We start from the raw sequence: 27,984 nt of genomic DNA, 5'->3' as shown, positions 1-27,984 counted from the left end.
GGGGGCTATAAAAAGGGTGTTATCATGATGGTCCTGCTAAAAGGTTTTTTTTTTCTATTCAAATATGGGAAAACGAGTTACAAAGGATCCTATAACAATAAGGGGGTGAGCACCTCCAACAACTTTTTAGACCCTTAAAAGCGGTTTCAATTTTTTTACCAAACGGTTACTTTTTTCTTTGAACAGACATTTTGAGTGTTAACCGCACTTCTAAACTCCCGAAAAGCGCACTCAAATAGGCCCTCGTCCCCTCTCTCATATTTTGAATAAAAGAAAAAAAAAATGTTCTAAGTACAAATATCTCCTAGGGAATGAGTTTCGTGAGGGAGATTGCTATTGCATCTAGTGATGCTTTCGGCCCTAAAAGATGAGATATTTGGGTCTTTCAAACGTTTGAAAGTGAAGGCTGATGTAGATTGCATTTGGCCCGCGATTTTGCAGCTTAAACACTTACTTCTAAACAAAATTGTAAAAAGCATTTTGTTTGGGAGTACATTAATTTAAAAACATGGATATAGCCGTGCTGTTTAAAGGCCGAACTACATTTTTAAATAATAAAAATAATATTTTTTTTCACAAATTTTATCAAACACTTAACCACGCTGCTAATCTGACTGGCCTGCAACCTCAATGGTTCGTCGGCATTGCCCAAATAAGGCAGCTGCATGTGGAAGCATCGACTCATATCTTCGTTGGAAATGAGAGTGATCGTAATGGAAATCCAGGGAGGAATTCCAGTTTAGAGTCGATGTGGTGAGCACTTGTTGAAAATGTAGAACTGTAAGGATGACACCAATTAGTTCATATATATATATATCAGAAACTTCCACTTTCTGAAAATGGTCTCGGCGTCGTATTGCACTACAATCTGACTTCAAAAAAGTAGATTCTGAGACGGCGTAGACGCTCTAAAGCAATGTCTTTATCATATTTTCATTGTAAAAAGCTCCTACCGGCGACAGATGCTTGAGCCTGTTTTCATTGAAAATTTCATGTTACATTAGCTTACTCCTCCAAACTGACGTCAAAACTAGCATTTTCTATATCATCGCATGCAGATTATCTCCCAGGATCCTTCTTTAGTAGAGATCTATTTGTAGTGACCCAAATAATTAATTAGACTTAGGATATTAGAGGGTTAATTGGATGTACTAAAACTAATTTGATTAAAGGATTAATTGAACTTTGGGTCACTAAGGACACTCAGAGGGGCATTTTTTTTTACATTTTTGAAATTTCAGAACTACAATGGACGAATGCTCTCGTGGGGACCACACGAGCACTTACCTGGCAATTGTAGAGTTAATTACCAATTAATTGATTTCCAGGGAGTTACACTACTAAAGTTTAATTCCTTTTGCACTACCAAAAATGATTTATGAGCCATTTGTTTATTATTTTGGACGGAATCAAGATGCATGCGCGGAACCAAAGTTTTTTGTGTGAAGGTTTTGAACTGCGTAAATATATAGTCCCTTTAAGTGTGAATTTGGATGGGATAGTTGGCATAGCAAGCTTGTGAAAGATAGTAACTCTAAATTCATACATTTTAAGGATATAATTGAAAGTGATAAAAGAAAAAGAAGAAACAGAAGAAGAAAAAAAAAAGGGTGGGAGGGGAGGGGGTTAAATATCTTGAACCCCTCAACTACAATTTAATGTCACCCCCGTAAACTACAAGTACAACTTGTTACACACTCAGCATTTGCAAACTTGTTTCTTCTCTTCCTTTATTTTTAAAAAAATAAAAAATAAAAAAAACGCAGGGTGCATGGCACTTGATCAATATTCTGTCCATTTTAATGATCTTGACTAATAGAAGAGAGTTGAATGTAATAAGTGGACCGGTGGTAGTCCATAAAAACATGTAAATAAGTGACACTCGACAACGGGGTTAAAAATAAAATTCAAGCAGGAATGGACCTTTGGATGAGGGGGGAGGTCACCTGTTAAAGGGGATTGCACCTAGTTTTTTAAGGCAGCGCACTTAACTGAAGTCTTGAACTTCTGTGGCCTTTTACCACAATCCGAACCCAAAAAGAAACACAGGCAGCCAGAGAGGGGTTGTTAATGGACTGGGAGCCTTGCCCAAACACGACCTCTAACTGATGTGCCAAGAAAAGGGCCGGAAAATGCAATTTCTCCTCCTCCCGAAGGTGGCAAAGGTGGAAGAGGACCTCCGAGAAGCGGAGCGGGGAGGTGTGCTCTGTATCTAGATAGGTCATGTTTGGACGAAATCCAGACACAGCTGGGAATAAACCGGGCCCACAAAAGACCAAGCAATTTTACATATTTTATTTGTAAGAGTAAATGTAAAACAGAGGCCAGGTTCTTAACGGATCGAGGCAGAGGCAAGTTTCAAAAAGAGAGATCTTTGCTCGATCAGAGAGTCGATCGTAAATATACGTAGATCTAAGCAAGCATCTCATGATATTATTACATAAGCATCCTTCCAAGGAGAAATGCATACGCACCAAAAGCTGCTTAAACAGAAATTTTTCCTCCGGACGATTGGAAGAATTTCTCAACTATAATATTGTTCAACGACACGGAGAAGGAAAGAATTTTTCAAGCAAACACACCACCAAGGAGAGAAACAAAATTAAAAGCAAACAAATAACTAGAAGAAAGTATCATTTTTAACTAAAACCACTACAAACAAACATTTGAAAGCCAAAGTTTAGAACTCCCAAGCTCGATCAAAAAACATTAATTCTCACATTAAAAGATACCCAGATCCGCAAGTTATAATAGAAAACATTTAAAAGTTATAAGCAAACAAAACCTCAAAGGTGTTTCATACTCGGAACAATGGAACACCCAAATGAAGTCTTGAAATCTAAAGAACAATTAAAAAGCCCCTTAACCTATCTATTATGATCCACAAAAAACTCACTCATCGACCAAAGGCTCATACTGCATCTCAGAGACCTAAGCAGCAACAGATGGCTTAGAAGCTCCAGAGAGCCTGGATCTCCTTTTTGCTAAGCTCTCACTACGGCGGTCACGCTGCTCCTTCAAGCGAGTGGCAAGAAGCTTCTGATAGTCTGCTGCCTCAGACTTGGCCTTTGCAATTCTCTTTTTCTTGTCTGCAATCCTTGCTCTCTTCCTTTGTAAAGTCAAAGGAGTCACTAGCCTCTGAATCTTGGGAGCTTTGCTGCACTTCTTGCCTGATTTTTTTTTAAAAAAATAAAGGATACATTTTTTAATAGCTGATAACCAACCAATAAAATTGAGAATGCTAATTCTATAAATAAATTATCATCTTGACCTCAGTTTGACTAGAAGGACAATTAATAGACTAATTGGTTATAAGCACTCACCGGACTTGGTTGTGAAGGTTCTACGGTATGTGTTGACATACTTCCTAACGTCATCATCTTTGGAGAGGTTGAACAGCTTCCGGATCTTTGAAGCCCTCTTTGGACCCCTCATTCTTGGCTTCTCAACATCAGTTAGTCCAGGAAGGTCATTGTCACCTTTCTTAACAATAACCAAGTTCAGAACTGAGAGGTCTGGACTAACAATGCATCCACGAACAGACTTCCTTCGGCGCTCTCCATTCCTCCTGCCATAACCACGGAAGCAAGCAGTTCCTGTTCAAACAAACTCTACGCCAATCAGCATCACTATAAAAAAGACGCACCAAAAATGAAGTTTGCAGACCAGGCTACTTCGCAAAATGACAACAAAAGAAATCCAAAATTTTGCTGGCAATGTGCTAATATACTCGAAAGCAACAAGTACACTCAAATAATGCACAATAAACAAACCTCTGTGGAGCAACAGACGAACACGGCCTGGAGTCAAAACTCCTTGCTTCATTGGAAAACCCTGCTTGTCACAGCCTCCCATTATTTTGAATACATAGCCCCTGAACTCCTGCATAAAAAAGTATAGAAAATACTTCAATACCACATAACTAGAAACAAAACATAGCAAAATACCAGAAAGAAAACTTGTAAGAACATACGTCACCCAATGCATCTCCATGGACTTCTTGTGAGATCCTCTTGTCCCAAAATGCTCGGCTGCAATAATAATTTACAAGTACAGAATTTTTGGTTACTTCTCAATTACAACATAAAAAGAGGTCAAACTAAACAGACATACAACTGTTGCAATCAAAAGTACAACCTCTGTTCCATACCCTACACAAACAAACACAGCCGTATACATATATGCCTATGAAGAACCATATACACGCATGCATACATGCTCAATCAGTCCAGTCACCTCAATATATTCAATCCCAGGAACTATGAATTATTCACATGCTGAATCCATCCATCATTAACTTATAAGACACGATCACAAAATTGAAATGTATATGGATGATATCAAATGCCCAATTTCATGGCTTTACATATTATATTCATATTTTTCACTCCACTCTCACACAAACCAAACAAACCCTCGCTTTTGAATCCAAATTTAAACACATTCGCAGTCACGTTCAAGTTAAAAGAGATTTAAATCCCATGCAACCATTTTATCACCAAAGCTAAGATTTAAGTGCATAGGCTCCATAAATTAGTCAGCCTAAAACTATTTGATGAAGATTATCAAAAATAAGGAACTGAATTAGAACACACCATTCTACTTAGAGGTAGCAATGCATGTTCATGTGTCAGATTTTAGTCATATCGAGGCATGTATATAAAAATACATAGGCCAACCCTAATCCAACTCACTTAATTAAAGGGCCACGCCACTCAACCCTAATTCTTCAAAAGTTGATGGTCCTAAATGGATATAAAAATACATAGGTCAACCCTAATCCAACCCACTTAATTAAAGGGTCACGCGCCACTCAACCCTAATCCATCAAAAGTTGATGGTCCTAAATATCATGTGTCAGATTCAAGTTGTATCAAAGGTCAACCTTAACCCGACCCATTTAATTAAACTTTTCAAGCCCCTCAATCCTAACTCGCTACTTTCATGTTAGGGCTGTGCCAAGTTTGCAAGTCGTATCAAAAATTGTCATTGCCAGCCCTAATTCTACTGATTAATTATCACTAAATCACACTCGTTCTAGCATAATAAAAATTAAAATTAAAATTAAAAATTAAAAAAAAAATAAAAAATTATGACAGAACACCCCAAGGTAGGAACACTTCATGTAACCACCCCATGAAGGATCAACCCCAGACACGTAACACACGCCCACCAAAAATATGTTAAATCTGGCTTTCACCAGGGGTGTAGCCCCAAGGAGTTGTTTGTTATGCCACCAAGGTCCAAAGCCTTTGCCAACCCCTTGAGGTTTCATTCTAGCATAATAATTAACAGGTTGTGTTAAGAGTTGTGGACCCCCGAAATAGTTGGAATCTATTTGTTACAGTACTACCAATGTGTTTCTTTCAGAATTTGGCTTTCATGGACCACAGTGATACAATTAGTCAAAGCAAAAGCTTAACTAGAAACCAGTGTCTCAAATTAAACTCCCAAAAACAATCGATGCATGTGGTTTCCAAGTGATTGCCTGCGTAGTTTGATAGGGGATTAGGGGGGGGAGCGTTTCTGCATTCTTATTTATTGTTTTAAGATCCATCTATTGTTCTACCACTCTCTAGAATTTGTAAGGCAATCCGTCTAGATCATACTCGCAATGTTGTATCAAATAAGATCACAAAAACAAGCACAACACCAAGAAAACACAAAACGGAATGAAAATCAAAAAGAGAGAAAGATAGAGAGCTAGAACGAGGGTGGGTGTCGTACAGTTTGGTATCGTCATCGATTTCGAGCTTCTTCTGGCACCCAGTGGTGGGGTTTGCGATGTTGAACTGAAACAAAACGTAAACAATAAGCGATTACAAAAGAAGTGGTGAGAGAGAGAGCTTAGGAATTCAATGGAAGATAGAAGGATTGGGAATTCATAGATAAGAACCTTCATTTTCGACGGACTCGCTCGCTACGGCCGCAGATAGATGAAAAAATGCCGCCTCTGGCTCGTGCTCGTGCTCTTGCTCCTCCGGGCGCTCCTGCTTGCGATTCTAGGGTTTTTGGTTGCGGCTTAGAGGCATTATAATGAACGAATAGAGAGGTGAGACGTACGAGTGAATTTAGACCGTACACGTGGATGGGTATGTAAGCGTACATCACGTCTTAAAGTAGGGTTTGCGGGTGTTTATCAAATGGACCCTATTGGGCCTTTAATTCAAATTTGAGCGGGTGTGAAGAGTCCAGATCCAAAATTTATTGGATATTTACTAATTTAATCTATTAAATATATATTTATCTTTATAGCATGCGATTTTTACATGCACTTTATATCTTTTTTTAATTTTATTAAAAATACATATAAGAATCACATTCTAGAAACATACTTCAATTTGAAGAAAAACTTCGTCAATAAATTAATTATTAAAAAAAAAAAAAAGTAAATTTAGTTCAGTCATACAATTTTCTGATTATCTTTTGCGCCAATAGACCCGAAAATTCTGTACCTTGTTAAAGTCTTAGTTAAATTTTTTTTTTTTTTTCCTTATCGGTTTAAAACTTTGAGACAAGGAAAAGGGGAGACAATGAATGATTTAATATGATATAATAAGTCTTAAGTTTGAACCCTAATTTTACAGTTAAATTGTTGACTAAGTTTTTCGAATAAGTAATTATTTTACATGGTATCCATCATTTAACCTCTATTTTAATTAAAATAGTCTACTTATTGTCTATATTCACACGTGAAGGGATTCTTTTAGTTAAAGCTTTTGGGACAATATGTGATTTAACATGGTTTCAAAGAATTCGAACTCTAACTCTACAATCGACTCTCTATTTCAATTAAATATTGCATATGTGAGCTAAAAAGAGTGTTAAAATATTTAATTGAAACTTTTAAAATAAATAATTATTAAACCCTCAAGCAATGTACTAACAAGAGTAGGTGCATGAATTATGGGTGTGTGCATAAATAATAGAGTAATGCTAGGAACCATCTTTTTATCCTCATAAATCTGATATGGCTTTTCAAGTATGATTCATCTAAAATTTAATGATGATTTTAAAAGCCACATCAACTTTAGGAGAATAAAAAGAAAATAAAACGATGGTCCCTAGCATTACTCTAAATTTTCTTAAACGATAACCTTCCAAAACTAAGCAAAATTAATGTCTATGAAATTGGTGCAGATTTAATTAATTAGGCACAGCCAATCAGCTTTCTCCAGACAAGCAGCTAAAGTATTGGACTAGGAAGTATTTTATGAGCATATAACAATATCCCCTTAGAAGTTTATCTTTTTTTTTTTTTTTTTTTTTTTTTTTACATGTCCACACAAGGGAAGGGGGAGGGAAATTCGAACTAGTGACCTTCGCTTCATTAGGCGTGGTCCACAGCCGATTGAGCTACCCCTTGAGGACACCTTATAAGCTTATCTTAACTTTGACAACATTAAAAAGTTTATATTATATGGTTTCTTTTGTTGCCTGTGAAATAATACGTGTTCCAATCATCTTATGATGTTTCAATCATGCTGATATAATGAAACTCAGATATATCCTTCTTATCCTCTTTATAAATACATTAGTTTTGTTTCAAAGTAGGTGGGAGGAGAAGAAATTCCTCTAATATTCAGTCTATTAATTAAACTAATATTTTGTAGTTAGAGCATACAATTTTTATATGTACTCTGAAAAATGTACATTAAAATCACATGTCTTTTTTAAAATGCATATGAGAATTAAAAATGTATGTAAAAAAGATCACATGCTCAAAAGTGTAAATTAAATAAATTGAAATGAAAGAAATTCCTTCAATCAGGAGAAAAACTTCTATCTTTTTTTTTTTGGAAAAATTCACTTTACCCCCTAAAGTTTCAGGAGTTTTTCAATTTGAATCCCAAAGTTTGAAAATTGGCAATGTACCCCCCTAATGTTTCAAAAATTTTCAATTTAAATCTTCCGTTACTAATTTTCGCCAAATTGGACGGAAATCTATAAAATTACATAATTACCCTCAGGCTTTTTTAAAAAAAAATTTCCGTCAAATTTAACGGAAATTAGTAACGGACGGTTTAAATTAAAAATTTTTGAAACATTAGGCAGATACATTGCCAATTTTTAAACTTTTTGGTTCAAATTGACAAACTCCTGAAACTTCAGGGGATAAAGTGGATTTTCCTTTTTTTTTTTTTTTTTTAAAGCAATTTACAAGGTATTAAGTAGGGCTTGGCCCCAAAATCTTACTCTCCATATTATTATTATTATTATTATTTGACCATTTCCTTGTTGAATTAGGATTTTCAGCAATTTGTTATTCAAATTACTTGCAATTCAGACAATAAATGTGACGAAGCTTCTATATGATCTACCTATCCAAATAAGGGGCAGGTTGATGGGGATTCGGATCCCCTAGAATACATAGGGAAATTTTAGTTTATGAAATTTCAGATTGAAGCCATTTATTTTCATCCAAGAGCCATTATTCAGCCACGTGTCCCACTACTAATAAAATAATAAAATAATGATGATCATTAATATCATTAAAATTTTATTATTATTTTATAAGCAGTGAGATACGTGACAAGATAATGACTCTTGGATGAAAATAGATGACCTGAATCTAAAATTTCAGAAATTAAAATTCTCTCAGGAATTCTAGGGGATCCGGATCCGGTTCCGGTTGATGGGTCCCATGAAAGATCTATCACATTTCTTGCTCAAATTGCTAGCAATTCAAACAGCAAAATTATTTAAAATCTCTATCATTCGACTTTTATTAGTAGAGATCAGCAAGTGCCATTTAAATTAGAACTCTCAGCCCTCAGGTCAACAAGTATTCTCTTAAGCACAACTCAAGATTACAAGAGATGGAAGAACTAAAATTTTTACAAGTTTTTATTTTTTATTTTTTTTAAAAAAGCAAACATGCATAACCTTAACCTGATTCTCTTTACACACAGACCAAGCCAGCCAGCTTCCAAAGAAGGCAATCAGCATCACCCCACTAAACAATAATTTGATTCCCTTTGACCATGAAAAGTGTGCCTTATCTCAAACCAGCACTCAATAAATTTCATAATGCACAGACATAATCCCCGCTTGTCTCAATGTCATCTATGTCACAATCTGCTTCAATCTCATCAAGATCCATGCTGCCACCAACAACAATCGCACCAAGTTTGACCCCCTCACCTGCTTTCCCAGCCTCTTGAATTATGGACAGTATTTCTTCAATACTTTGGGGGGATTCACTTTCATCCTCATTCTGCATGCCACCTTCACTTTCATCCATGAACTCTATGGGCAAGTTTTTTAAGAACCAGGGATGCTTCTTTATTTCTGGGATACTTATTCTCTATACAAAAAGCAAATAATTACATGAATCATAGAGAATAATTAAAGAGGACTAAAACATTTGAATCAAAATCAGTAAACTTTTACTACCTTTTCAGGGTTTGCTACAAAAATTCGAGATAAAAGATGTCTACATTCCATGGAGATACGAACGTAGGCTGGAATTGAGTAGTGAACACTAAGAATCCTCTGCCACAAGCAATCAGCATGTTTTATTAAACCGCGATAAAAAATGTTTTTCAGCTTTCGGGATAAATAATGATTGAACATGATATCAGAACATAGATTATAAGATAAGTTCGAATCCTGATCAACTAAAATTGTTATCATAATTCATAACTAACCTGAAGTGTTTTTCTAAAATTTTTTGGATCTTGTGTGTCTTCAAAGGGATAAGCTCCAACCAGCATCACATATAAGGTAACCCCACAAGACCAAACATCTGCAATCTGCATAATTTTCAATGGTAAAAGAGTTATCATGCTTACTTAGTGACCATAGTTGGTCCTAAATAAGAAGATAGAAGAATAGAACTTACTTTCCCATCATATTCTTTCTTTGACAAGACCTCTGGTGCAATATAAGCTGGTGTTCCTACAGTTGATTTGGGCTGGGAATGTAACACCGATGACTGTAAAATGAGGCAGAATAATTAGTATTTCGATTTATATTTGCTGCAGAATTTATTAAAGATTGAATATATAATTAGTAAGTTCACTGCCTTGGAATAGCCAAAGTCACATATTTTGAGACGTGGTGCCGAGCTTCCATCTAGAAGTGTGTTTTCCAGCTTCAGATCTCTGTGACAAATTTGCTGGGAAAATTTAAAGGAAAAAAAAAAAATTATCTTCTATTCACAAAGAGGTGCAAGGCCCCAATTTAATCAAAGACCAATTATCCCATTTTTATGGATAAATTTTTTCTCAAATTGGGTTAGAGTAATTTTCTTTAATTTAGTCAATTAAATTGACATATATTCAAAATGCATATAATTCTCACATATATTTTTAATAACGTACATAATTCTCGCATTATTTTTAAACACATGCCAATTTAATAAACTCCTAATTTGGGAAAAAAACTTTGTACATTTATAAATTAGATGGTTAAGAATGATACCGCGGAATGGCAGTAACTAACTCCAGAAATAAGTTGTTGAAAGAAATATCTTGCCTGATGCAAACATAAAAAATATGAAAGAAGAAGAGAATTTATAAATACCATATATAAAAAAGAAAAAAAAAATCCAAAATTACATATTGCATATTGAGAAAAAAAATTAATGAACCTTGAGCTGTCGATAAGGAAAAGGTAATATAGCTTTTACTATAATTTTTTTAAATTCAGTGATAATCTATATGAGTGTCATATGAACTATTACATCAACTTATAAGGAATTTATAATAAAAATCATAGTACCCCATTAGAAATGGCATTGGTTGCTGTCAAATTGAAAAATCTGCAAGAAATATGTGTGCAATAATAGGCATTTCTGTTGAGTGAAAAAATCATTAAGATGAATATCATGCCCTGTTGATAATGTCAATTTTCTCTTAACCATAATTTACCTCATCCTCGCTGAATCTACCAGCATTGCATATTCTTCCAAATAGTTCTCCTTCAGCAGCATATTCCATGACTATGGCTAGATGAGTTGGTGTTAGCAGCACCTGCAACAAAAAGGCCTCTTTGCTCTCAATCTGTCATACACTTTTAATATATGTGTGGCTTCATAACTCATCAATGACATCAATTTGAAAAATCATTAATTAAAGTAGAAAAAAAGTAACTTTTATTTACCAATTTTAGATAGAAATGTAAAGAATCATGGAAAAGGGGAAGAGAGTCCAGAAACAAGTGGAATGATAAAGCATATTCTATTAAGAGCAAAAGTAGTCCTATCTTTTTGAAGTTCTTTCGAGTTGGGAAAGAATAATAAATATCCTAAAGGACCTCTTTTCATTTACCTACAACAAGGCTTAATCACAAGAAGTCCAGAGGTGCATTTTGAAGGAAAAATGGAGATTATAAAACAGCAATATACCTCCTTAAATCTGATTATATTAGGATGCTTCAGAGACCTGTGATTCACTATCTCCCTCCGCACATGTTCATCAATCTGCCCAACCAATAGAAAAGATGCCAATCAAATATCCATGAAATCAAAAACCCACTTGGAAAAACACACACAACCCAGATGGAAAAATGAATAAACAAATACAACCCAGATTTATTAAAGAGAAGTTTATGAATAAAAGCCTAGTTTTTTTTTATTATTATTTATACAAAAATCACAGAGAAGTGTGAAATGAAAGCTAACAAAGATAGCACCTTTTGGCCTCTCTCGATATACTTGACAGCGTAGAGCTCACCACTCCATTTATCTCTTACCAGCTTTGCCACCCCAAAGTTCCCTGACCCAATATCTTTCAGTATCTCATAGCGCTCCATTATTTGCTCCTTGCTTCTCAAACTAGCATAAAGAACTGTCTCTCTCTGTTCTCTTTCTCTCTCTATTTGTTTGCTTCAAGTATCTACATGGTTTTCAAGGCCTCCAATGCAAAAAGGCTGTAGGGCTGATTGGGGTAGCCCCAGATTCCAAGCGGACTTTCTTCAAATAAAAGTCTTCAGAAGCGAGGGAGAGGGGAGAGGGGGGACATGAATGAACAGAGGATACACGTGGGGTAATGATAGTGGTTAGAATTTCGAGAAGAATTCAACCAGCTGTGACCAAGTGGTGCTGTCGCATCACACTCGCTAGCGTCTGCCAAAACCTCCCCATAATCGCTACACAAGATTGCAACTTTGGTATCGTCTGTTAAAGTTTGATTGATAGATTAAATTTACCCTTTTTATAACTTTAATTTATGTCACTTAAATTTCTCCATTTTTACAAAGATTATGTTTTTAAAATAAATTATAATTATGATCGTGAAGAGAAGTTTGAGCGAGTATCCATATAAACGTTACTCCCGTAGAATGATAGAATACGGGGAACGTTTGGGCAATAAAAGTTTGAGGATTACGAGGAGATGAGAGAAAGTGACGGAGGGTGGAACAGAAAGGTGCCGTGGACAGTGGAGAAGGAAGAACAGTGAGAAGTGTGCGGCATCCATTTGATGGTGGGCCAAACCTCGATTGTGATTTTTCAATATTTCATCCATCATCCTTCTCCGAAGTGCACGAAAGGATGTTGTCGTTGTCGATTATACCACACGTTATCAACAAGCATGGTTCTTTTGGAAACGATACTTTCTGGAATTTCATATATCCTTTTTTTTTTCTTTTTTTTTTTCCTTAAGTATTTTTTTTTCTTTTCGAATTTTTACTCCTTAGGTTAATCAAAATGTCAATAAAATTCTTACCATTAGATTTTTGTAACGCCCCTTAGTTTCAATCAAAATGCACCGTTTTGTCACGCCAGTATAATAATTTTTTTATTAATTTAATTTAAAAATTAAATTTAAAAATTTTAAAAAAAAATCTATTTTTTATGTCAATTAATTCACATTTAAATTGTTTGGATAAATGGATTGCATCTAAAGCCTCTCAAGTCTCAAAATTAATTTTAAGATTTTTTTTTTTTTTCCTTCTTAGCAAAAAAGCAAAAGCATTTTAATAAACAATTCAATACACGAAACACTCAAAACTACTTTTATCTTTGTTATGAGTTGTGCAGAAATAAAAACTCAGCTCACTTCACATAATTAACTCGAGATTCTTGGGCCCAATAAAACTCAGAAAGAGATATACCAATCCGATTTGAGCGCCAAGCAAAGGAGGGGAGGCAGCGAATCAAACAATGATCTTGGGATATTGCCAACATCCCATATTATAGGTGTTGAAACAGTTTCTGGTATGGTCAGTACGAGGACAACTCCGTAAATTCCTTATGCGCTTCTCTTCTGGTCTGCAAAACAAAAAGGTCGAAAGAATTCATTGGGGAATGTTTGGGTGGATCCTCCTCCGATGCTAAAGTCAGGCTTCTTTGCTGGTTCTAGGACTAGATAGAAAATATATCGCATAACTTCAACTCATTATGTGAGTATATTTATAGGCTATGTTGTCAGGCGCGGAAGATGGAAATTGGGCTAGAGATTCGGGATCCGGGAGTAAGTTAAGGATTTGATCTTCTAACTGTTATGGACAAATTGTAACCGCCTTGACATTTATTGTGTATCCTGTGAATAGCTTGTAATCATCCTAATAGTTAATATGTATCCCGTAGCTGGCGTTTTGCGCATTTTGTGAGTAATAAATGTGTTGCTCTCGCCTATATGCTATATTGGCTCAGTCATTTCCACAAGCTCGGTAGGGAACTTGTCCTGAGCCTCCATTATACATTCCCCATCTATTGCACCGAGCTGTGAGCTCCCAATATATATTCGACAACGCTTTTTCGAGGCAATGCGAGTTTTTGATAGTGCCAACCCCCCTAAAGATTATGGGCTTCTGGCAATATCTGTGCCCGTGTTCATAGAACTTTATGACCCGGGCACATGGGCTTAGGTCCTATCAAATATATGTAACAATAGGGAATAATAACCAATAATTGAGTCTCATTTCCACTAATCATTGAGGCCAAATTAAAATTCTCAACGGTAACATGAAACACTAAAAAGGGAAAGCTCCAATAAAGTAAAAAGCTTTTAGCCCTCAGCTCAAAACTCATAATTAATTACATTTTATTTGTCTTTCTAAATACCACTCTACTTAAGCATAGAAGTTATTTCTAGCCGGCACACACCGTCAAGCTCTTGTGCTAATAATTTTCATTATTTACATGTGCAAATTGATTCAATGCTCATCGCATTCACAACCTGCTCTAGCAACCTTTATATTACTTCACAATTTTTATTTTTTATTTAAAAAAAAAAAAAAAAAAACAATTCAATTATTCAATGACGATGCGTTTGTCATCAACTTTCACTGATCAGATGCATCCGTTAAAGCAGTAGCACTTCCTACGCCAAAACTCATAACATGCTCCGCCATGGTGTGCCTGCTCCTGATGAATGCAATGCTTATTGCAGTGTCTTGTAGACCAACATCTCCCATGCCAAGTTTTGTTTAACCTTGCACAAGCTGACCCTGTGGCTGCTGCATATTATTATCACATAAGCACAAAATGAAGGGAAAACAAAAGGAGAAAGAGATTAGAATGCCTATATATATACAAACATGAAAGCGAAAAAGAAACATTTACCTGGAGGAGGAGGAGGAACAGGAATTGGATACTCAATATAAGCAAGCGAAACAATAGAAAAGAGTAGAGCAAAGAATGCCAAAACCCCAAAAAAAGCCATGGAAGAAAAGGAAGAAACTGTCATTTTCTCTTCCAGTTATATGGAGAGATACTTTCTTTATATAGAGGGTTGCAGTGGGAGAAGAAAGAAATTAAGGAAGCCGGTTGTCCTTTGCAGACAAGAAAATTCATGAGAGAAAATGTTATAGTTTATTTACAAAGACTCTTTTCAGGATCTTCAAGAAATCTAAATTATTGGTCTATAATTGATTTTCACTATTTGGCACATCACCCTCCCTGCTTCACTTTTTGAAATTCCTATGAACATAAATTGAGAGAAATATATTGAACTTTGAGAACTCTAGAGGGCTACCGAAGGGCTAGTAGATGCAAAAGCCAATTCAAAAAAAAGGCAAGAATTTTTTACTTCACGTCCAAAAATATTATATATAAAAAAAAAAAATGTAATTGTTAGTGTGTCACAAGAACAAAGAGCTAGGTACCCCTTTATTGGTTTAGAGGCCAAATCACTGCTCCTCTAGATTAATTTACATTTTTCGCTTATTATTGGCAACTTCACCATAACAAAAAAAAAATTTAAAAAAAAAACAAAAAAACAAAAAAAATAAAACAAAACAAAAAAAACAAAGATGGAAATAGAACAAACAGTGGCATAGTCAAAGACAATATTAATACTAGCTATTGTTTTTTTTAGTAATGCTATTTATTAGACTGCTATACGATTCTCAGGATGACACAGTAGTAAAAATTAGTCTTTGAACCAATAGGAGTTTTGTAAAAAGAAAATTCAATTGTTAATTTTCGAAGTTTGATTTGGATTCTTCAATTGATGCTCTCAACATATCTCAAAATAGTTTTTAAATCCCTAATTGTGTTGCTAAAAAGTGTTGGTTAAATGATTAAATTTACCTCTTTCTATTAACTTAAGCTTTTAAGACAAGCAGTGATTTAATATGGTACAAGAGCCAAAGGTCTTGGGATCAAATTTTGATTCCATCAATTTATCCCCTCCCCCCAATTTAAATTAAATATTTCACATGTTGAGTCACACCCATTAAAAGGGTGTTTAAGCCCATACGTGATGGTGAATGTTAAACTGTTGATTAAATGATTAAATTTACTTATTTCTATTAGTTTAAACTTTGAGGACAAGTGGTGATTTAATAATGTTAAGTCATCCGAGAGATTTTTTTAAAAAACTTCAACTTTCTAACATTTATATATTGATATACTACTAAAAGGTTAGTCATAGCTTTCCAAAAGCTATGCGATTATATACTACTTTAAGGAACCGTAAAATTCCAAGATCCATATACTTGCATATTACTAAAAATGGGTCTCCCATAAAGTTGACATTATACATGAAAACATATCAATCAACTTGATGAAACAGTACTATCCTCATATCATATATCAAGATAGTATATAGGACAAGGTCCTACAATCCTTGGATACATTAGAGCATTATGGGAAGATTTAGTATGCATTCGTATGTACATGTTAGATTACATTTCAAGCTCATAAAGGAGATATTAGCTTAATTTGCACAATTTAACCTACACTTCATATCCTGGGAACCTAGAGTTTTCAGGTGCTAGCAGATCAAACCAGAGACAAGCAGTTCCAGCGAGTCCTTGGAAAAGAGAGTAAGCATAGTCAGCCCCAGGAGCATGTCCCACTGTACTCACAAGCTCTCTAGCATGATGATACAAGAAGCTTGCAAATGCCTTTGCTCTCTCTTCATATATGCTCTCTCCTGTCAGTCGATAGAGGGACAAGAAGGCGTAAGCGTTCCCGGCCACACCATCTGCAAGTCCCACCTTCTTCACCAGACCATTTTTCCACACAACTTCCCCAGCTTCTATTGCAGCATCACGGAATTCTCTATCACTTGGAAACACCTGATTAAAAGATAGAACAAGTTCCCATCAATTCATTTATTTTTGCCAAATGCAAATATCTGTGTCCTCAATATATTATTTCTAATGGCACTCCTATGCAGGTCTCCAAAATCTAGAAGTGTATGCATTGATATATGTAAATTTAGTGTTGTTGCCGTGCACCACAATGATAAACAATATAGAATTGAAAAGAGAAAGATTAAGTGAGAGTCAAGACACAGATTTAACGTGGTTCGGCAATATGCCTATGTCCACAGAGAGTGCGGTTGTATTTTGCTATTAATTATATATAGAAAAACCTTAAACCCTAATTGTACGGACGTATTTTGAAAATCCCCAAAATACCCCGTACTGTACCGTAGGGGCGTTACCCCCGTACCCCCACAACCTAGTTGTTCCCCCCGCAAACTTAATTACGCTCATGGGCCAGTAGACTCCCGCTTTGTGAATGTCGCAATCGCGACGTTCACTTCGCTCCCGTCTATTTGGCCTTCCACTGATGTTCTAATATGAGCCACTAGTTCCAACAATTAATGTAAAGAAACTGATTTTGGGATTAAGGATTAGTGATTTGGCTTATTATAACATTTTCTTTTACTGATAATTCTGTTTTGCATATATATCATGAGTGCTTAAACTTTATGTAAATCGTCAACCTTACGGAGAATTCCATCACATTGAACAGATCCTGATGCCTAATAGTTCTCATACTGATGTTTATGTTAATATTACCATTGGTATGAATAGGCTTGCTACTTAACCGAAAAATAAAAAGAATGGGTCTGAAGGAATGCAATTATGGTATTGAAGTTTCTAACCTTTGATGCCTTGCACAGAGTAAGGGCCACACCAGTGGCACCATGAGACCATTGCACCAACTTGTCCCTTGGGTTTCCTTCGCTTGCAGGGTAATTTCCACTATGAGGAAACCTATTACTCATCATATACCTCAAAGTCCCCTTGACATCATCAGCATCCTCTTTGGAGAGAGGGAAGTGGAGCAGCACTTGCAAGATTCCGGCTAGGCCGTTGGCTGCGCCCCAGTACCTTGTTCCATGCCATCTGTACATCAGTGGGCAGGCTGTGTTATCAGATGCCCCTGCCCTGCCCCCGGCTAGTACTGCATCAACGACAGGCATGAGAAGATCACTGGGCAATGTTTCTTGTCCAAGATGCTTGTTTATGAACAATGCAGCCCATAAAAAGCCAGCTCGCCCATAGAGAAGATCATATGACATTCCAAAACCACCCTCCTCAGGTCCAACAGGGAGAGCTTTCTCCTGTGCCAGCTGTACATTGATTAAGTTTAGACAAATATTAGACATGCTTGTTGCTTCCAGAAGACATGACATCTCTTGATAGAGAGCTCCATGACATTTCCACTTATATGTGTAAATGAAAACTTAGGCTGTCTTTGTGAGGCCATTGCAGAATACACCGAACATTTACATTTATGGCATTTCTGGATTTTTAAGAAGTACCACCTAATATGAAAGGATAGATCCTCCACCACAATGATAACTAACTAATCTAAACAGCTGGGACACATCTCTGTCCCAAGTTTTTTTTCTTGCAACTGGCTTTTAAGAGACTAAGATACTTATAAGGACTAGATGGCAAAGAAATAAAAGGGTAATCATCACTAAAAATTGTATTTCAATCTAAATCAGATCCACCAAATGATGCTATTCTTTCTCATTATTCACTGGCTAATTTTGACAATGAAAAGTATAGAAAAATAGAGTAAATGAATTACCCCAAAAAAAGGCAGATCCACAAAATGCACAGAACCACTTGTCCTCTTATAATTATTACCAAAATACACTGTAGATTCAATAGACGCAATGAAATGAGTGTCTTGGTTTGACTCTGGTAAAACGAGTGTCGTTTCTATTAGAGTATGCGTGACACTATTGTGTGAGGGGGAGTTTGGTCAATGTGGTAGAGACTCACAAGTAAGGAGAGATTTGTTGTGCATACACTTGTGAAGTTTGTATCCCATATTGAAGAAATATAAAAAACAATAGTACTTAATATACATAAGTGGATTTAAGCCATTAGCTTAGGCTTTTGGGCTAGAAATAGCGTTATAATATGTATATTAACTTACTCTTATTTGGCTCCCTTGGTGTTTCTCTCCCCAACAAAAATAATGTGAACAACTACCTCCACAAACAATAAAGATAAGTTACAAGACCACATCTTAACAAAACAAAGAGAGGGTTTTGTAAAGTCAAAATAATGATGTTAGGTTTTGTGAAGTCAAAACCATGCTTCCTTATTTCTTGAACAACTACCTCCACAAACAATAAAGATAAGTTACAAGACCACATCTTAACAAAACAAAGAGAGGGTTTTGTAAAGTCAAAATAATGATGTTAGGTTTTGTGAAGTCAAAACCATGCTTCCTTATTTCTTAGCCAGAAAGAGGGTTTTATTAAGTGCATTTATCTCTTCCCAAGAAACAAGTTAATTGGTTACTCCTGGAAAAACTGTGCTTGGTTGCACATGTTGCAATTCTGCCAAAATCTACTCTTTAGTTGGGGACCAGAAATAGCAATGATTAGATTTTTTTGAGAAGCATGCATTGGATTTTGGTTAGATAATTGGTAGACAAGTGCATTCAATAATACAAGAAGAGCGTCCTTTTCAATTAATAATTATGGATGTACTTGGGTATATGTGGCAATGGAGAAAACAATAGGGCAAGGATTTTTTTGTGACAATCCATGGCCCCAAACAGATATTATTTCCAAGATATGAAAAAACCATGTGACAGGGACAACATTTTCAATACATAAATGGATTAAAGAGATTCCAAAACAGGACATATATAATCCAAGAAAGATTTATATCACCTCAAGAAAGAGACTCAAGAACAAGTCTCGCCTCTCTTGGTCCCCTCTGCAATTAGCCACCACAGCCCCAAGTGCGTAAACCCCACCTCTTCCACACAAAAATGTCACGTGCCTGTCATACCAATATATCACCAAAATTTACTTCACCCCACAACAAGGAAAAGCTTTGACTATATAGAAGATTACGAATTAAAGACAAACTACAAATAGCAAATATCTTTGGTATTTGCCAAATTCTCCTCGTATCTTCCAAATATCAAACATTAGATATATGGGTTATGACGTGTGAAATGATGGTTGGCTTGATTAGGGTCCAAAAACCATATACCGAGTTCAAACTCATAGATGAGCCCACAAGGTTGCTTCACGGGTTAAACTTGTTAGTGGCCGGCACTTGCAGTAGAATATTCCTTGTGTTCTTGTTGATTAAGATGCTCCCACAAAGGTACAAACAATACATCCTTAAGCGTCAAGTTTCACATATATGATATATCCCCACTGATTAATTCTCTTCCAAACTGGAAATCGACATATCTTCTTACACCACCTTATTAAAATCAGAATGTTTATCATATTAAAATAAGCATAGGATGATTTCTTAATGTTTACTTATTAAACGCCGTAGTTTCAGACATTTTCTCGGACCCAGCAAAGTCCGTGTGAGGTTCACGCCCACCTATTTTCCGACACTTTCCTAAAACCGATTAGACAAGATAATAACCACCCACTGAACCTCTTTTTTTTTTTTAAATAAATAAATTTTTTTTAAAAAAAAAACCTGGTGGAGGCACGTGCGACGACGGCACACGTGTCGACGATCTCAGCCGACAACAGCAAGTCCTGCTGGTTACCGGTGGCCTCGTACGACCGTAAGCAGGTGAAAGCCGTCCCGAGCAGACCCGTATACACAGCGGGGTCCATAGCCGCTTGTCCTCTCCACGTCAATTGCACCACCTGAACACAACAATTACAAAAGCGTCAAGCACTTCAGCTAACGTGCTCACTCATGGTGACACACCTTAACCTACACCCCTCCCCGGCTCCCCCGTAAATCACGTACCTGGTCCTTAAGCGACACTGCCGCTCTCAAAAAAATCTCCCTGGGGAGGGACAGGCTCCCGGCCGTTGGATCATCCATATTGTGAATCATCTCCAGCCGCTCGTTCTCGCTCTCCTCGTGGCCCTCCTGGGACGACGCGAACTCCATCACCTCCGACATACTACGAACTCTCTCCGAGCGGTTCTTCTGTCTCCGTTTGTGTTAGTGCGTGTGTGCGTGTGTGTTGCTCTGACAGTGGGACAAGAGAAGCATAAAGGAATGGAATATGTAGAGGGTGAGAGCAGCTTGTGTGTGAAAATGTGGACACCTGTGGTTGTACGAAAGGGTCGGTGAAGCGCGGAGATGCTGTGAACGCGTGCCACGTTTCCAACTTTTGGAGAATTAAATAAGACCGTTAGATACATGAGGATCATGTGCTTCCGCAAATTGGGCTGGTAACCAGATATGTGGCACCGGGGGCTTTAGATAATATAACAGAAATGTGGGACCGGGCTTACTGCTAATCATGGTGTTTAGGACGATGATGATTTAGACAAAACTGGTATCAACTGATTTTAATAATTTTTAGTTGTGAAATGGTCCCCGTTAGGCGGGCTGTCGTCGTACTCATCGATGATGATTTGCACGTCAAAGTATGGTAGAAAGAGTAATGATATTTTTTTTACATTTATTTATTATATTAATTGATATAACGTAATTTAAGTAATTAATTTTTTTTGGGTTAAATTTATTTTACCCTTGAAGTTTTAGGAGTTTTTTAATTCAAATTTCAATGTTTAAAAATTGACAATATATACCCAATGTTTCAAAAAATTTTAATTCAGACTTTCCGTTACTAATTTCTATTTAATTGGACGGATTTTTTTTTAAAAAAAAAAAAAAAAATCGAGGGTAATTACGTAATTTCATAGATTTTCATCAAATTTGACGAAAATTAGTAACGAAAGATTTGAATTGAAATTTTTTGAAACATTAAGGGGATACATTGCCAATTTTTAAATGTTGGGGTTCGAATTGAAAAACTCCTGAAACTTAGGGTAAATTTAACTTTTTTTTTTTTTTTTTTTCAAATGACTAATAAGAAACACTATTTAAAAATGTGTAGAATAGCATTACTATAGTGGAATTGGTCGGGTGTTTCACGTGTCTAGATAGAATTGGTCTGTTTCATTTGTGTTCATCCAAATATTTTCATATAATTTTATAGAAGGACAAAAAAAAAACATTTCTTTTGAATTTTGATAATAAGGTAACCCAATTATCCGAAAAGTTTTAAATTATTAGCAAACGTTAAGAGAAAAAAGTGGGTCGTGCTTTTGGAGATTGATGGTGTATTTTTAATAATAAATGTTACAGATGTAAAAAAATAATAATAAATGTTACATATATCTTCTAAAAGTTAAGGTAAAGTCTACTTAATCCCTTCAAACTATCACTCAAATGACAATTTACCCTTCAAACTATTGCGACAATTTACCCTCCCAAACTACCAAAACAATGACAATGTACCCTCAATTTTAATAAAATGACGAAATTACCCTTACTAAAATAAAAATAAAAACAAAAACAATAAAATTTATTTTTTATTTTTTCAAAATTTTAAGGGTATTTTTGTGTTATTAAAAGTTCTATAGGGGTAATTTCGTCATTTTAATAGCATAGGAGGGTACACTGTCAATGTTTTGATAGTTTTGAGAGTAAATTGTCGCAATTGATAGTTTATGGGGTAGATTGTCATTAAAGTGATAATTTGAGGGCGTTAAAGTGGACTTTCATTAAAATATCATGTGAAACAAATTCTAATGAAAATCTCATTCTTTCATCAAAGTATGAGCCATTATTTGTTCTTAAACTTCAGCATTTTTATTTTGTACAAGAAGATGTCATCAAATATTTTGAAACATTTTGAATTGATTTTTCAGTTGCAAGATTGGTTTCATAGACCCTTAACTGGTTCTAAGGCGCCCTCTATTTTATAGTGTTTCTCATTATTAATGCATTTCAAAGGTTCCTTTTTTTTATTTTTAGTTTGAAGAAAGTGTTTTGATATATATATATATATATATATATATTTTGTGTTTGAATTATTTATTAATAATTTTAATTTAAAAAATAAAAAAGTTAACAAAGCTGTAGTCTCATCAAAGACAATAGTGGCCTTCTTTTGTCCAGTAACTCCTGGTGGCAGACAATGGATAAGCCTATATTAGTTTGCTATAAATTTTGTGGATATCAAATATTTAATTGGCATGGTCCCTTCTAAAGGAAGGTGGGGTACCCTCATAAAGGACAGTGGACACCTTGTCTCCACTACCAAATCATGGCCACCCACTGGCCCTGGTTAATTAATCCCTTTCATTCACATGAATCACATCTTCAATAATTTTGAAAATTACAGTTTATATTTGTTCCTCACATGCCAATTTCCTACTACCACAAAATTAATAATAAAAAATAAAAGAGAGAGAGAGAAGGATTTACAATCCAATACTTCTCAAATACACGTGAAAAATTTAAAAATATTTTAAATAAAATATGCCAATTAATTCCTCATGCTACCTCAGGTTGATCTTGGAGTACAGAAACAAGGGGCAGTGTGGCATTATAAGAGCATTGAGTTTGGGTGGTCATGTGAAAAAGTTTTGTAATTAAATAGAAAATGGGAGAGGAAGAGGAAGAAATAAACAAAATGAGAAAAAAAATTGACGGGTGGTTTGATGTTAGATAGTTATGTTTATCACTAGGAAAGAGCCTGATAGGACTATATTGTAATCTTATTAATTAATTTGACTATCTACAATACTCTATTTATAAAGCTTACAAATTATTTGAATGATTTCAAATGTAATTAAATCCCTTCACTTAGGATAAATAAATCTTCATTTAGCACAAAGAATTTCTGTCATTATCATATACTCTAACATCCTCACTCAATCTAGCGATGGCGGTTGGAGATGGGCTAAAACTGTACCAACAACAATAGGCTAAACAACTTGGGTCAAAATAAAGCCAACCATGGGCCAAGAATATGGCCAACATGGGTCGATAAATGGGCTAACAATGGGCTGAAAATTAGCTTGGGTTAACAACAAGATCAACAATAAGTCAAATAACTAGGCCACAAAAGGCTATATAAATGGGCCAAATAGGGCAAAAAGATGGGACACATGAGCCTAATATAGGCCATTTGGACCTTCTTTCCATCATTTTTTTTTTTTTGTTGGGTTATAGGAGTTAAACGATCTGTCTTATGTCATTTTAAGGTCAAATTTGCTTAACCACTTAAACCGCTTATCATTTACAACAAAGAAGGATGGAGGTTATCAACGCATGGCGGAGCATAGAGGTGCGTGGCATAACTGGCAGAAGCCTTTGGTGGCGCATAAAACGTCAGATTTGGTTGATTTTTGTGGTGTTTTGTATATCGACTAATGAGTTTTCGATTGATGTGGTCAAAAACTTGACAGGATTCTCATATGACAATGATTCAAGACAAAAGGTTATTGAACAACGATGGGAGTTCCAGGAGGGAGGCACAACCATGAGAAGGGAAGTCCACAAGACTATTTGAGATCAAAGAGTGGCGTTAGTCAATGGCTCTGATACAATAAAGAAGATTGTAATTAAATAGAAAATGAAAGAGGGAGAGGAAGAAATAAAGAAATTAGAGATAAAAGATTTACGAGTGGTTCCATATTAAACATTTATATCCACCACTAGAAAAGAGCCCGACAAGGCTACATTGTAGTCTTATTAATTAATATTATTTTTTACAATGCTCTATTTTACGGAGCTTACAAATTATTTGAATAATTTCAAAACAAATCTAATCTTAATCAAATCACTTTCCTAAAGGATAAACAAATCCTCAAAGGGTTTTTATCCTTATCATATAGCGTAATACCATGAAAATCACTTGCTTAAAGAATAAAAAAGGGCAACATAAAGAAGATAAATTGGTAACTTCAAGCTTCCTATTATATCTTTGCTGTAAGACTGACTGTACATAACCATAGATCAATGGGAGCATGTTCACTATAACTCTCTGGTGGCAAGTCTCATTTTCCAAGAATCAAAATAAGTGGATAATCTGTTCCAAGAATCAAAACTAAGTGGTAGGAAAAACTTGTTTACTGCAAAAGGTTTATTCCATCAACTCTGAAGACGACTTCTCCTAATAAGATCTCCAAATCTTCGTAGTAGTGCTCTCTTTTTTCTTGAGCCTTTATCATAATTGTCTGGGTCCTCAAAATGGGTTCCATCAAGATGATCAAAATCATCTGAATGTAGTGTTTCTCCATCATCTGTGAATACAGGAGACGGCTTTTTCCTCTGATGGGCTGCTGAATCTGATGAAGCTAAACTGTCAAATATTGAGCCCCTAAGATCCTCATCATTGTGGGGGTCCTCGTCCACGTCCCTGTGCTTATTGGGAAGTTTCGACTCCTTGAGCCGAAAACTGAAAGCTTTGACCAGCTTGTTGCCATCTTTGTGCTCCTTATCTTCTTTCTTGGACTCCTTTGTTGGCGATTTCTCCTTGTCTTCTTTCTTTAACTCCTTTGTTAGTGCCTCAGAAAGCAACCGCTTCAACTCTTTGATGTTCTCAAAAGCAGCAGCTTCATTAAACCTAAGGTGTTCATTTTCTATGGCAAGGAATTTCAAGGCATCCTCCTTTTCAACCAGGCTATCCTTGAGTTGGGAATTTTCAGCCCGAGCAATCCCTGCAGCTTCTTTTGCAACATTAGCTTCATTCAGGGCCTGTTTGAGTATGTCACGCAACTTCTGATTTTCTTCCTTTGAGGCAATACCCTTTTTCTCTGCTGCTGTAAGCAACTCAAGCAGCCTACTGGTCTCTTCTTGTGCAGCAAACCTCTCCTCCTCAGCCTTTTTGATACAATCAACAAAGCCAGTTTCTTTCCCGTTCCATGCCAAGAGGGACTCTTCAGCCTCTAATCTCAACCTTTCTGCAGTATTCTTATATCGATCAGCTTCTTTCCTTGCTTCATCCAAGAGTGCTTTGTACATTTCCTCCTTGCTCTTCAACATCACCTTCAAATTCTCTCCCTCCTCTTTCGCCTGCTCTAGCTCTGCTTGGCTTACGCTGAGTTTCTCCTTTGCCTGGCTAGCTTCTGTTGCCACTTCCTTTAGTGCTAGTGCCAAATCATCCATTGCCTTCTTCCCATGCTCTTCCGCCTCTGTTACCAACTTCAGTTCATTTTTAACCATTTCCATTTCCTCACTGAGTGTCTTTGCCTTCAAGGAAGCTGTTTTCTCACCCTCCAATTTCTTCACCCTCTCATGAAGAGAAGCAATCTCAAGCTTTTCCTCTTCAAGCAAAATCTTGGTTTGCTCAACCTGCTTTGTCTGAGCAACCAATGAATCAAACGTTTTTGTATTCAATTCCTTCCCTTTTTTGATTTCCACCTCCAATTCCTGAATTCTAATCTGACTGTCAGACAATAAAACAATCACCTTAGCCTCAGAGGTTTTCACACTACTCAACTCCCCTTTCAATTTACCCAATGAGGCATCTCTTTCTGCCAGTTTAAGCTCCAATTTTTTTGCCTTCTCTAGTTCAAGTTTCAAAGAGTTCATATTCTTTTCTTTGATGTTCAGTTCCTGGCTTGCAATCGACAATGCATCCTTCACTGAATTCAGCTCCATTTGCATCTCTCTGACCTTTTGCCTCATGTTGGCATCCCCAGCCACCTTTTTCATATCTTTCACCTCATTAACTGCTCGATCCCTTTCTTTCTCGATTACATATAATTGCTCCTTCGTCTTCTTCAGCTCCTCCTCAACATGCCCTATATGCTGCTGCATCTTCGAAACAACGAACAATTCTTTTCTACCAAAAATTAACACAAAACCAATCATTCATGTCTAATCAAAATCCAACTAAATTTTTTTTCCCCTGTTTGCTCCAACTATTCAATTCCCATTGCTTATCAAAGAAAATCTTAGACAATAATTCAATTAACCAAGAATTCATAATATCCCATCCTAAATCAAATAGAAAAACACCAAAAACAAATAAATAAATACCTCGGGCAGATTTGCAACCTCCACGGGTTTTTGGATACACTCGAAGATTAATTTCCGGTGTCAAAGAGCTTCCTTTGATACGTTTTGATACATGGAAGAATTCTTCTGAGAAAAAAGAAAAGACCCAGATCTAGAAACCAAGAATATTTGCCAAATTCGATGCGAAATGTATGAAAGAAATGGTAAGCAACGAAAGCGTGAAGGAAAGAAAATATAGAACCCACCAAAGCTAGCTAAAGGCCCAATACGAGCAAAAGCATAATAATAAAAAAATATCAAGACAGAGACAAATCTATGCAAGACGAAAGCATGAAATATCCTTGAAAGATTCAGGTAACAGAATGGAAGGAATCAAAGTGTGTGCTTTGAAGGCAACGCGCGTTTTGAATTGGTGATGCTTTTATTTGTATTTTCTATATATATAGAAAGAGACAGAGACAGAGATAATGGTCGTGGAGAAAAATCCGACGAGGTTGGCGGGTGATCCACTAAAGGAATCTACGGCTTGAATGTTTGACGTAGCGGCAAATATGAGAAAGTGAGGGGTGGGTGCTTAGAAATTTGGACACAATAGTTTGGCGAATGTTATTCGGATTGTACGCGCATTGTTTCTCATTGGGTGTGCTTTAGCCGGCTGAGCTGACGTGGTCTTAGGAGACTGTTCCAACAAATACCAACTAAATAAGTTAATTAGATTATTCGTTAGGATAATACATAAATGCGCGTAACGGTGTTGCAAGACTTACCTGTCTTAAATCCTTGCCTTTAAGTTATTCAGAATAATTAAGTTTCTGCATTAGTCTCACAACTTAACAACACTGGAATATAGGATTACAATTCCATAAATCCATAATGAGACTAGGCTTAGACTTTTAAGATCAAGAGCATTAAAAGCTTTATTGATGTTTTTTTTTTTTTTTTTATTGGGATTGTTTCTTATTAAACTGTATGAATTTCTATTAAAAATGGGATTGTGAGATCCATCTATTTCAAACATAGTAAATACCACATTCAAGGCTGTTGAAGACAGGTTGGCCTCGTAACCCCTCTCTTAAACTATTCGCCCCCCCCCAAAAAAAAAAAACTAAGGTATCGTCGTCTTTTTTCTCATGCCAAGCGCTACCAATTTTTTCTCACAGGAAAAATGAAAATGGAGTCTTTTTTAAATATCTGTTTAGTTCTACTAGTGGTGAAAGAAAGCATCATCTATTCATCGTAGCTTATGTAGGAAGGTTTGAAGGATCACCAAGGTCAGCCTTTGATACCTTTCTCAAAACTTTGTAGTTTATTTTAATAACAAAAATAGAAATATAATAAAGTAAAAAGTTGGTGATGCGTGCATAACAAGTAGCAAATTAGCTTTTTGTACAAACAAAACAAATAAAGTAGTAAATTAATTAGCTAAGGAAAGAATATAACTCGACCTTGGTCAATGGTCACCACTGTTCCTGGAGATGTAAGGCAAACCAAATCCTGTAATGCCCCGATCAATGTCAATTGGGACAGGCAATTGAAAAAAGTTTTTTTATGGAACTCGCATGTTGTAGT

At 35.9% G+C, this 27,984-nt stretch overlaps 4 protein-coding genes across 5 annotated transcripts; all 4 read right to left on the bottom strand.

The window, feature by feature from the left end:
* Positions 1–2,695: 2,695 nt before the first annotated feature.
* On the bottom strand, positions 2,696–6,018 carry LOC132166637 (small ribosomal subunit protein eS6-like). The gene is made up of 6 exons (XM_059577484.1): positions 5,897–6,018; positions 5,728–5,792; positions 3,974–4,031; positions 3,774–3,882; positions 3,324–3,596; positions 2,696–3,170 (listed from the first exon to the last, which is right to left on the bottom strand). The coding sequence occupies exons 1-6, from the start codon at positions 5,900–5,902 to the stop codon at positions 2,932–2,934; spliced, it is 750 nt and encodes a 249-aa protein (XP_059433467.1). The 5' UTR covers positions 5,903–6,018; the 3' UTR covers positions 2,696–2,931.
* A 2,755-nt stretch (positions 6,019–8,773) lies between these two features.
* On the bottom strand, positions 8,774–11,940 carry LOC132165471 (serine/threonine-protein kinase SAPK1). 2 transcript variants are annotated; one of them, XM_059576054.1, is made up of 9 exons: positions 11,638–11,940; positions 11,351–11,425; positions 10,875–10,976; positions 10,426–10,479; positions 10,028–10,120; positions 9,845–9,937; positions 9,651–9,755; positions 9,397–9,495; positions 8,774–9,307 (listed from the first exon to the last, which is right to left on the bottom strand). In XM_059576054.1, the coding sequence occupies exons 1-9, from the start codon at positions 11,755–11,757 to the stop codon at positions 9,026–9,028; spliced, it is 1,023 nt and encodes a 340-aa protein (XP_059432037.1). In that variant the 5' UTR covers positions 11,758–11,940; the 3' UTR covers positions 8,774–9,025. The 2 variants fall into 2 exon arrangements, with proteins under 2 accessions (XP_059432037.1, XP_059432038.1); XM_059576055.1 differs by lacking the exon at positions 10,426–10,479.
* A 4,013-nt stretch (positions 11,941–15,953) lies between these two features.
* LOC132166311 (lanC-like protein GCL1) lies at positions 15,954–20,639 on the bottom strand. The gene is made up of 5 exons (XM_059577109.1): positions 20,392–20,639; positions 20,110–20,285; positions 19,332–19,443; positions 17,292–17,762; positions 15,954–16,473 (listed from the first exon to the last, which is right to left on the bottom strand). Exons 1-5 carry the CDS (start codon positions 20,548–20,550, stop codon positions 16,129–16,131), a joined length of 1,263 nt encoding a protein of 420 aa, XP_059433092.1. The 5' UTR covers positions 20,551–20,639; the 3' UTR covers positions 15,954–16,128.
* Positions 20,640–24,339: 3,700 nt separating this feature from the next.
* LOC132166235 (WEB family protein At3g02930, chloroplastic) lies at positions 24,340–26,446 on the bottom strand. The gene is made up of 2 exons (XM_059577013.1): positions 26,437–26,446; positions 24,340–26,214 (listed from the first exon to the last, which is right to left on the bottom strand). The coding sequence occupies exon 2, from the start codon at positions 26,212–26,214 to the stop codon at positions 24,544–24,546; it is 1,671 nt and encodes a 556-aa protein (XP_059432996.1). The 5' UTR covers positions 26,437–26,446; the 3' UTR covers positions 24,340–24,543.
* Positions 26,447–27,984: the final 1,538 nt, after the last annotated feature.

The sequence above is a fragment of the Corylus avellana genome, chromosome ca11, assembly GCF_901000735.1.
Source record: "Corylus avellana chromosome ca11, CavTom2PMs-1.0".
Lineage (NCBI taxonomy): Eukaryota > Viridiplantae > Streptophyta > Magnoliopsida > Fagales > Betulaceae > Corylus > Corylus avellana.
The sequence above is the reverse complement of the archived record's forward strand: the minus strand, read 5'-3'. Positions and strand labels throughout refer to the sequence as shown.

What these genes read in the sequence shown, in the direction of transcription:
- LOC132166637 (XM_059577484.1), bottom strand. An exon ending in ATGGAGATGCATTGGGTGAC is followed by an intron (nt 3,883 to 3,973) that starts GTATGTTCTTAC and finishes TTTTTTATGCAG; the next exon opens with GAGTTCAGGGGCTATGTATT. An exon ending in TCGTCTGTTGCTCCACAGAG is followed by an intron (nt 3,597 to 3,773) that starts GTTTGTTTATTG and finishes TTGTTTGAACAG; the next exon opens with GAACTGCTTGCTTCCGTGGT.
- LOC132165471 (XM_059576054.1), bottom strand. Translation starts at nt 11,757, where the DNA reads ATGGAGCGCTATGAGATACTGAAAGATATTGGGTCAGGGAACTTTGGG. An exon ending in ATATAATCAGATTTAAGGAG is followed by an intron (nt 10,977 to 11,350) that starts GTATATTGCTGT and finishes TTTTTGTTGCAG; the next exon opens with GTGCTGCTAACACCAACTCA. An exon ending in GTGACTTTGGCTATTCCAAG is followed by an intron (nt 9,938 to 10,027) that starts GCAGTGAACTTA and finishes CTCATTTTACAG; the next exon opens with TCATCGGTGTTACATTCCCA.
- LOC132166311 (XM_059577109.1), bottom strand. Translation starts at nt 20,550, where the DNA reads ATGTCGGAGGTGATGGAGTTCGCGTCGTCCCAGGAGGGCCACGAGGAG. An exon ending in CAGTGTCGCTTAAGGACCAG is followed by an intron (nt 20,286 to 20,391) that starts GTACGTGATTTA and finishes TGTTGTGTTCAG; the next exon opens with GTGGTGCAATTGACGTGGAG. An exon ending in CTCTGTGCAAGGCATCAAAG is followed by an intron (nt 16,474 to 17,291) that starts GTTAGAAACTTC and finishes TCTTTTAATCAG; the next exon opens with GTGTTTCCAAGTGATAGAGA.
- LOC132166235 (XM_059577013.1), bottom strand. Translation starts at nt 26,214, where the DNA reads ATGCAGCAGCATATAGGGCATGTTGAGGAGGAGCTGAAGAAGACGAAG.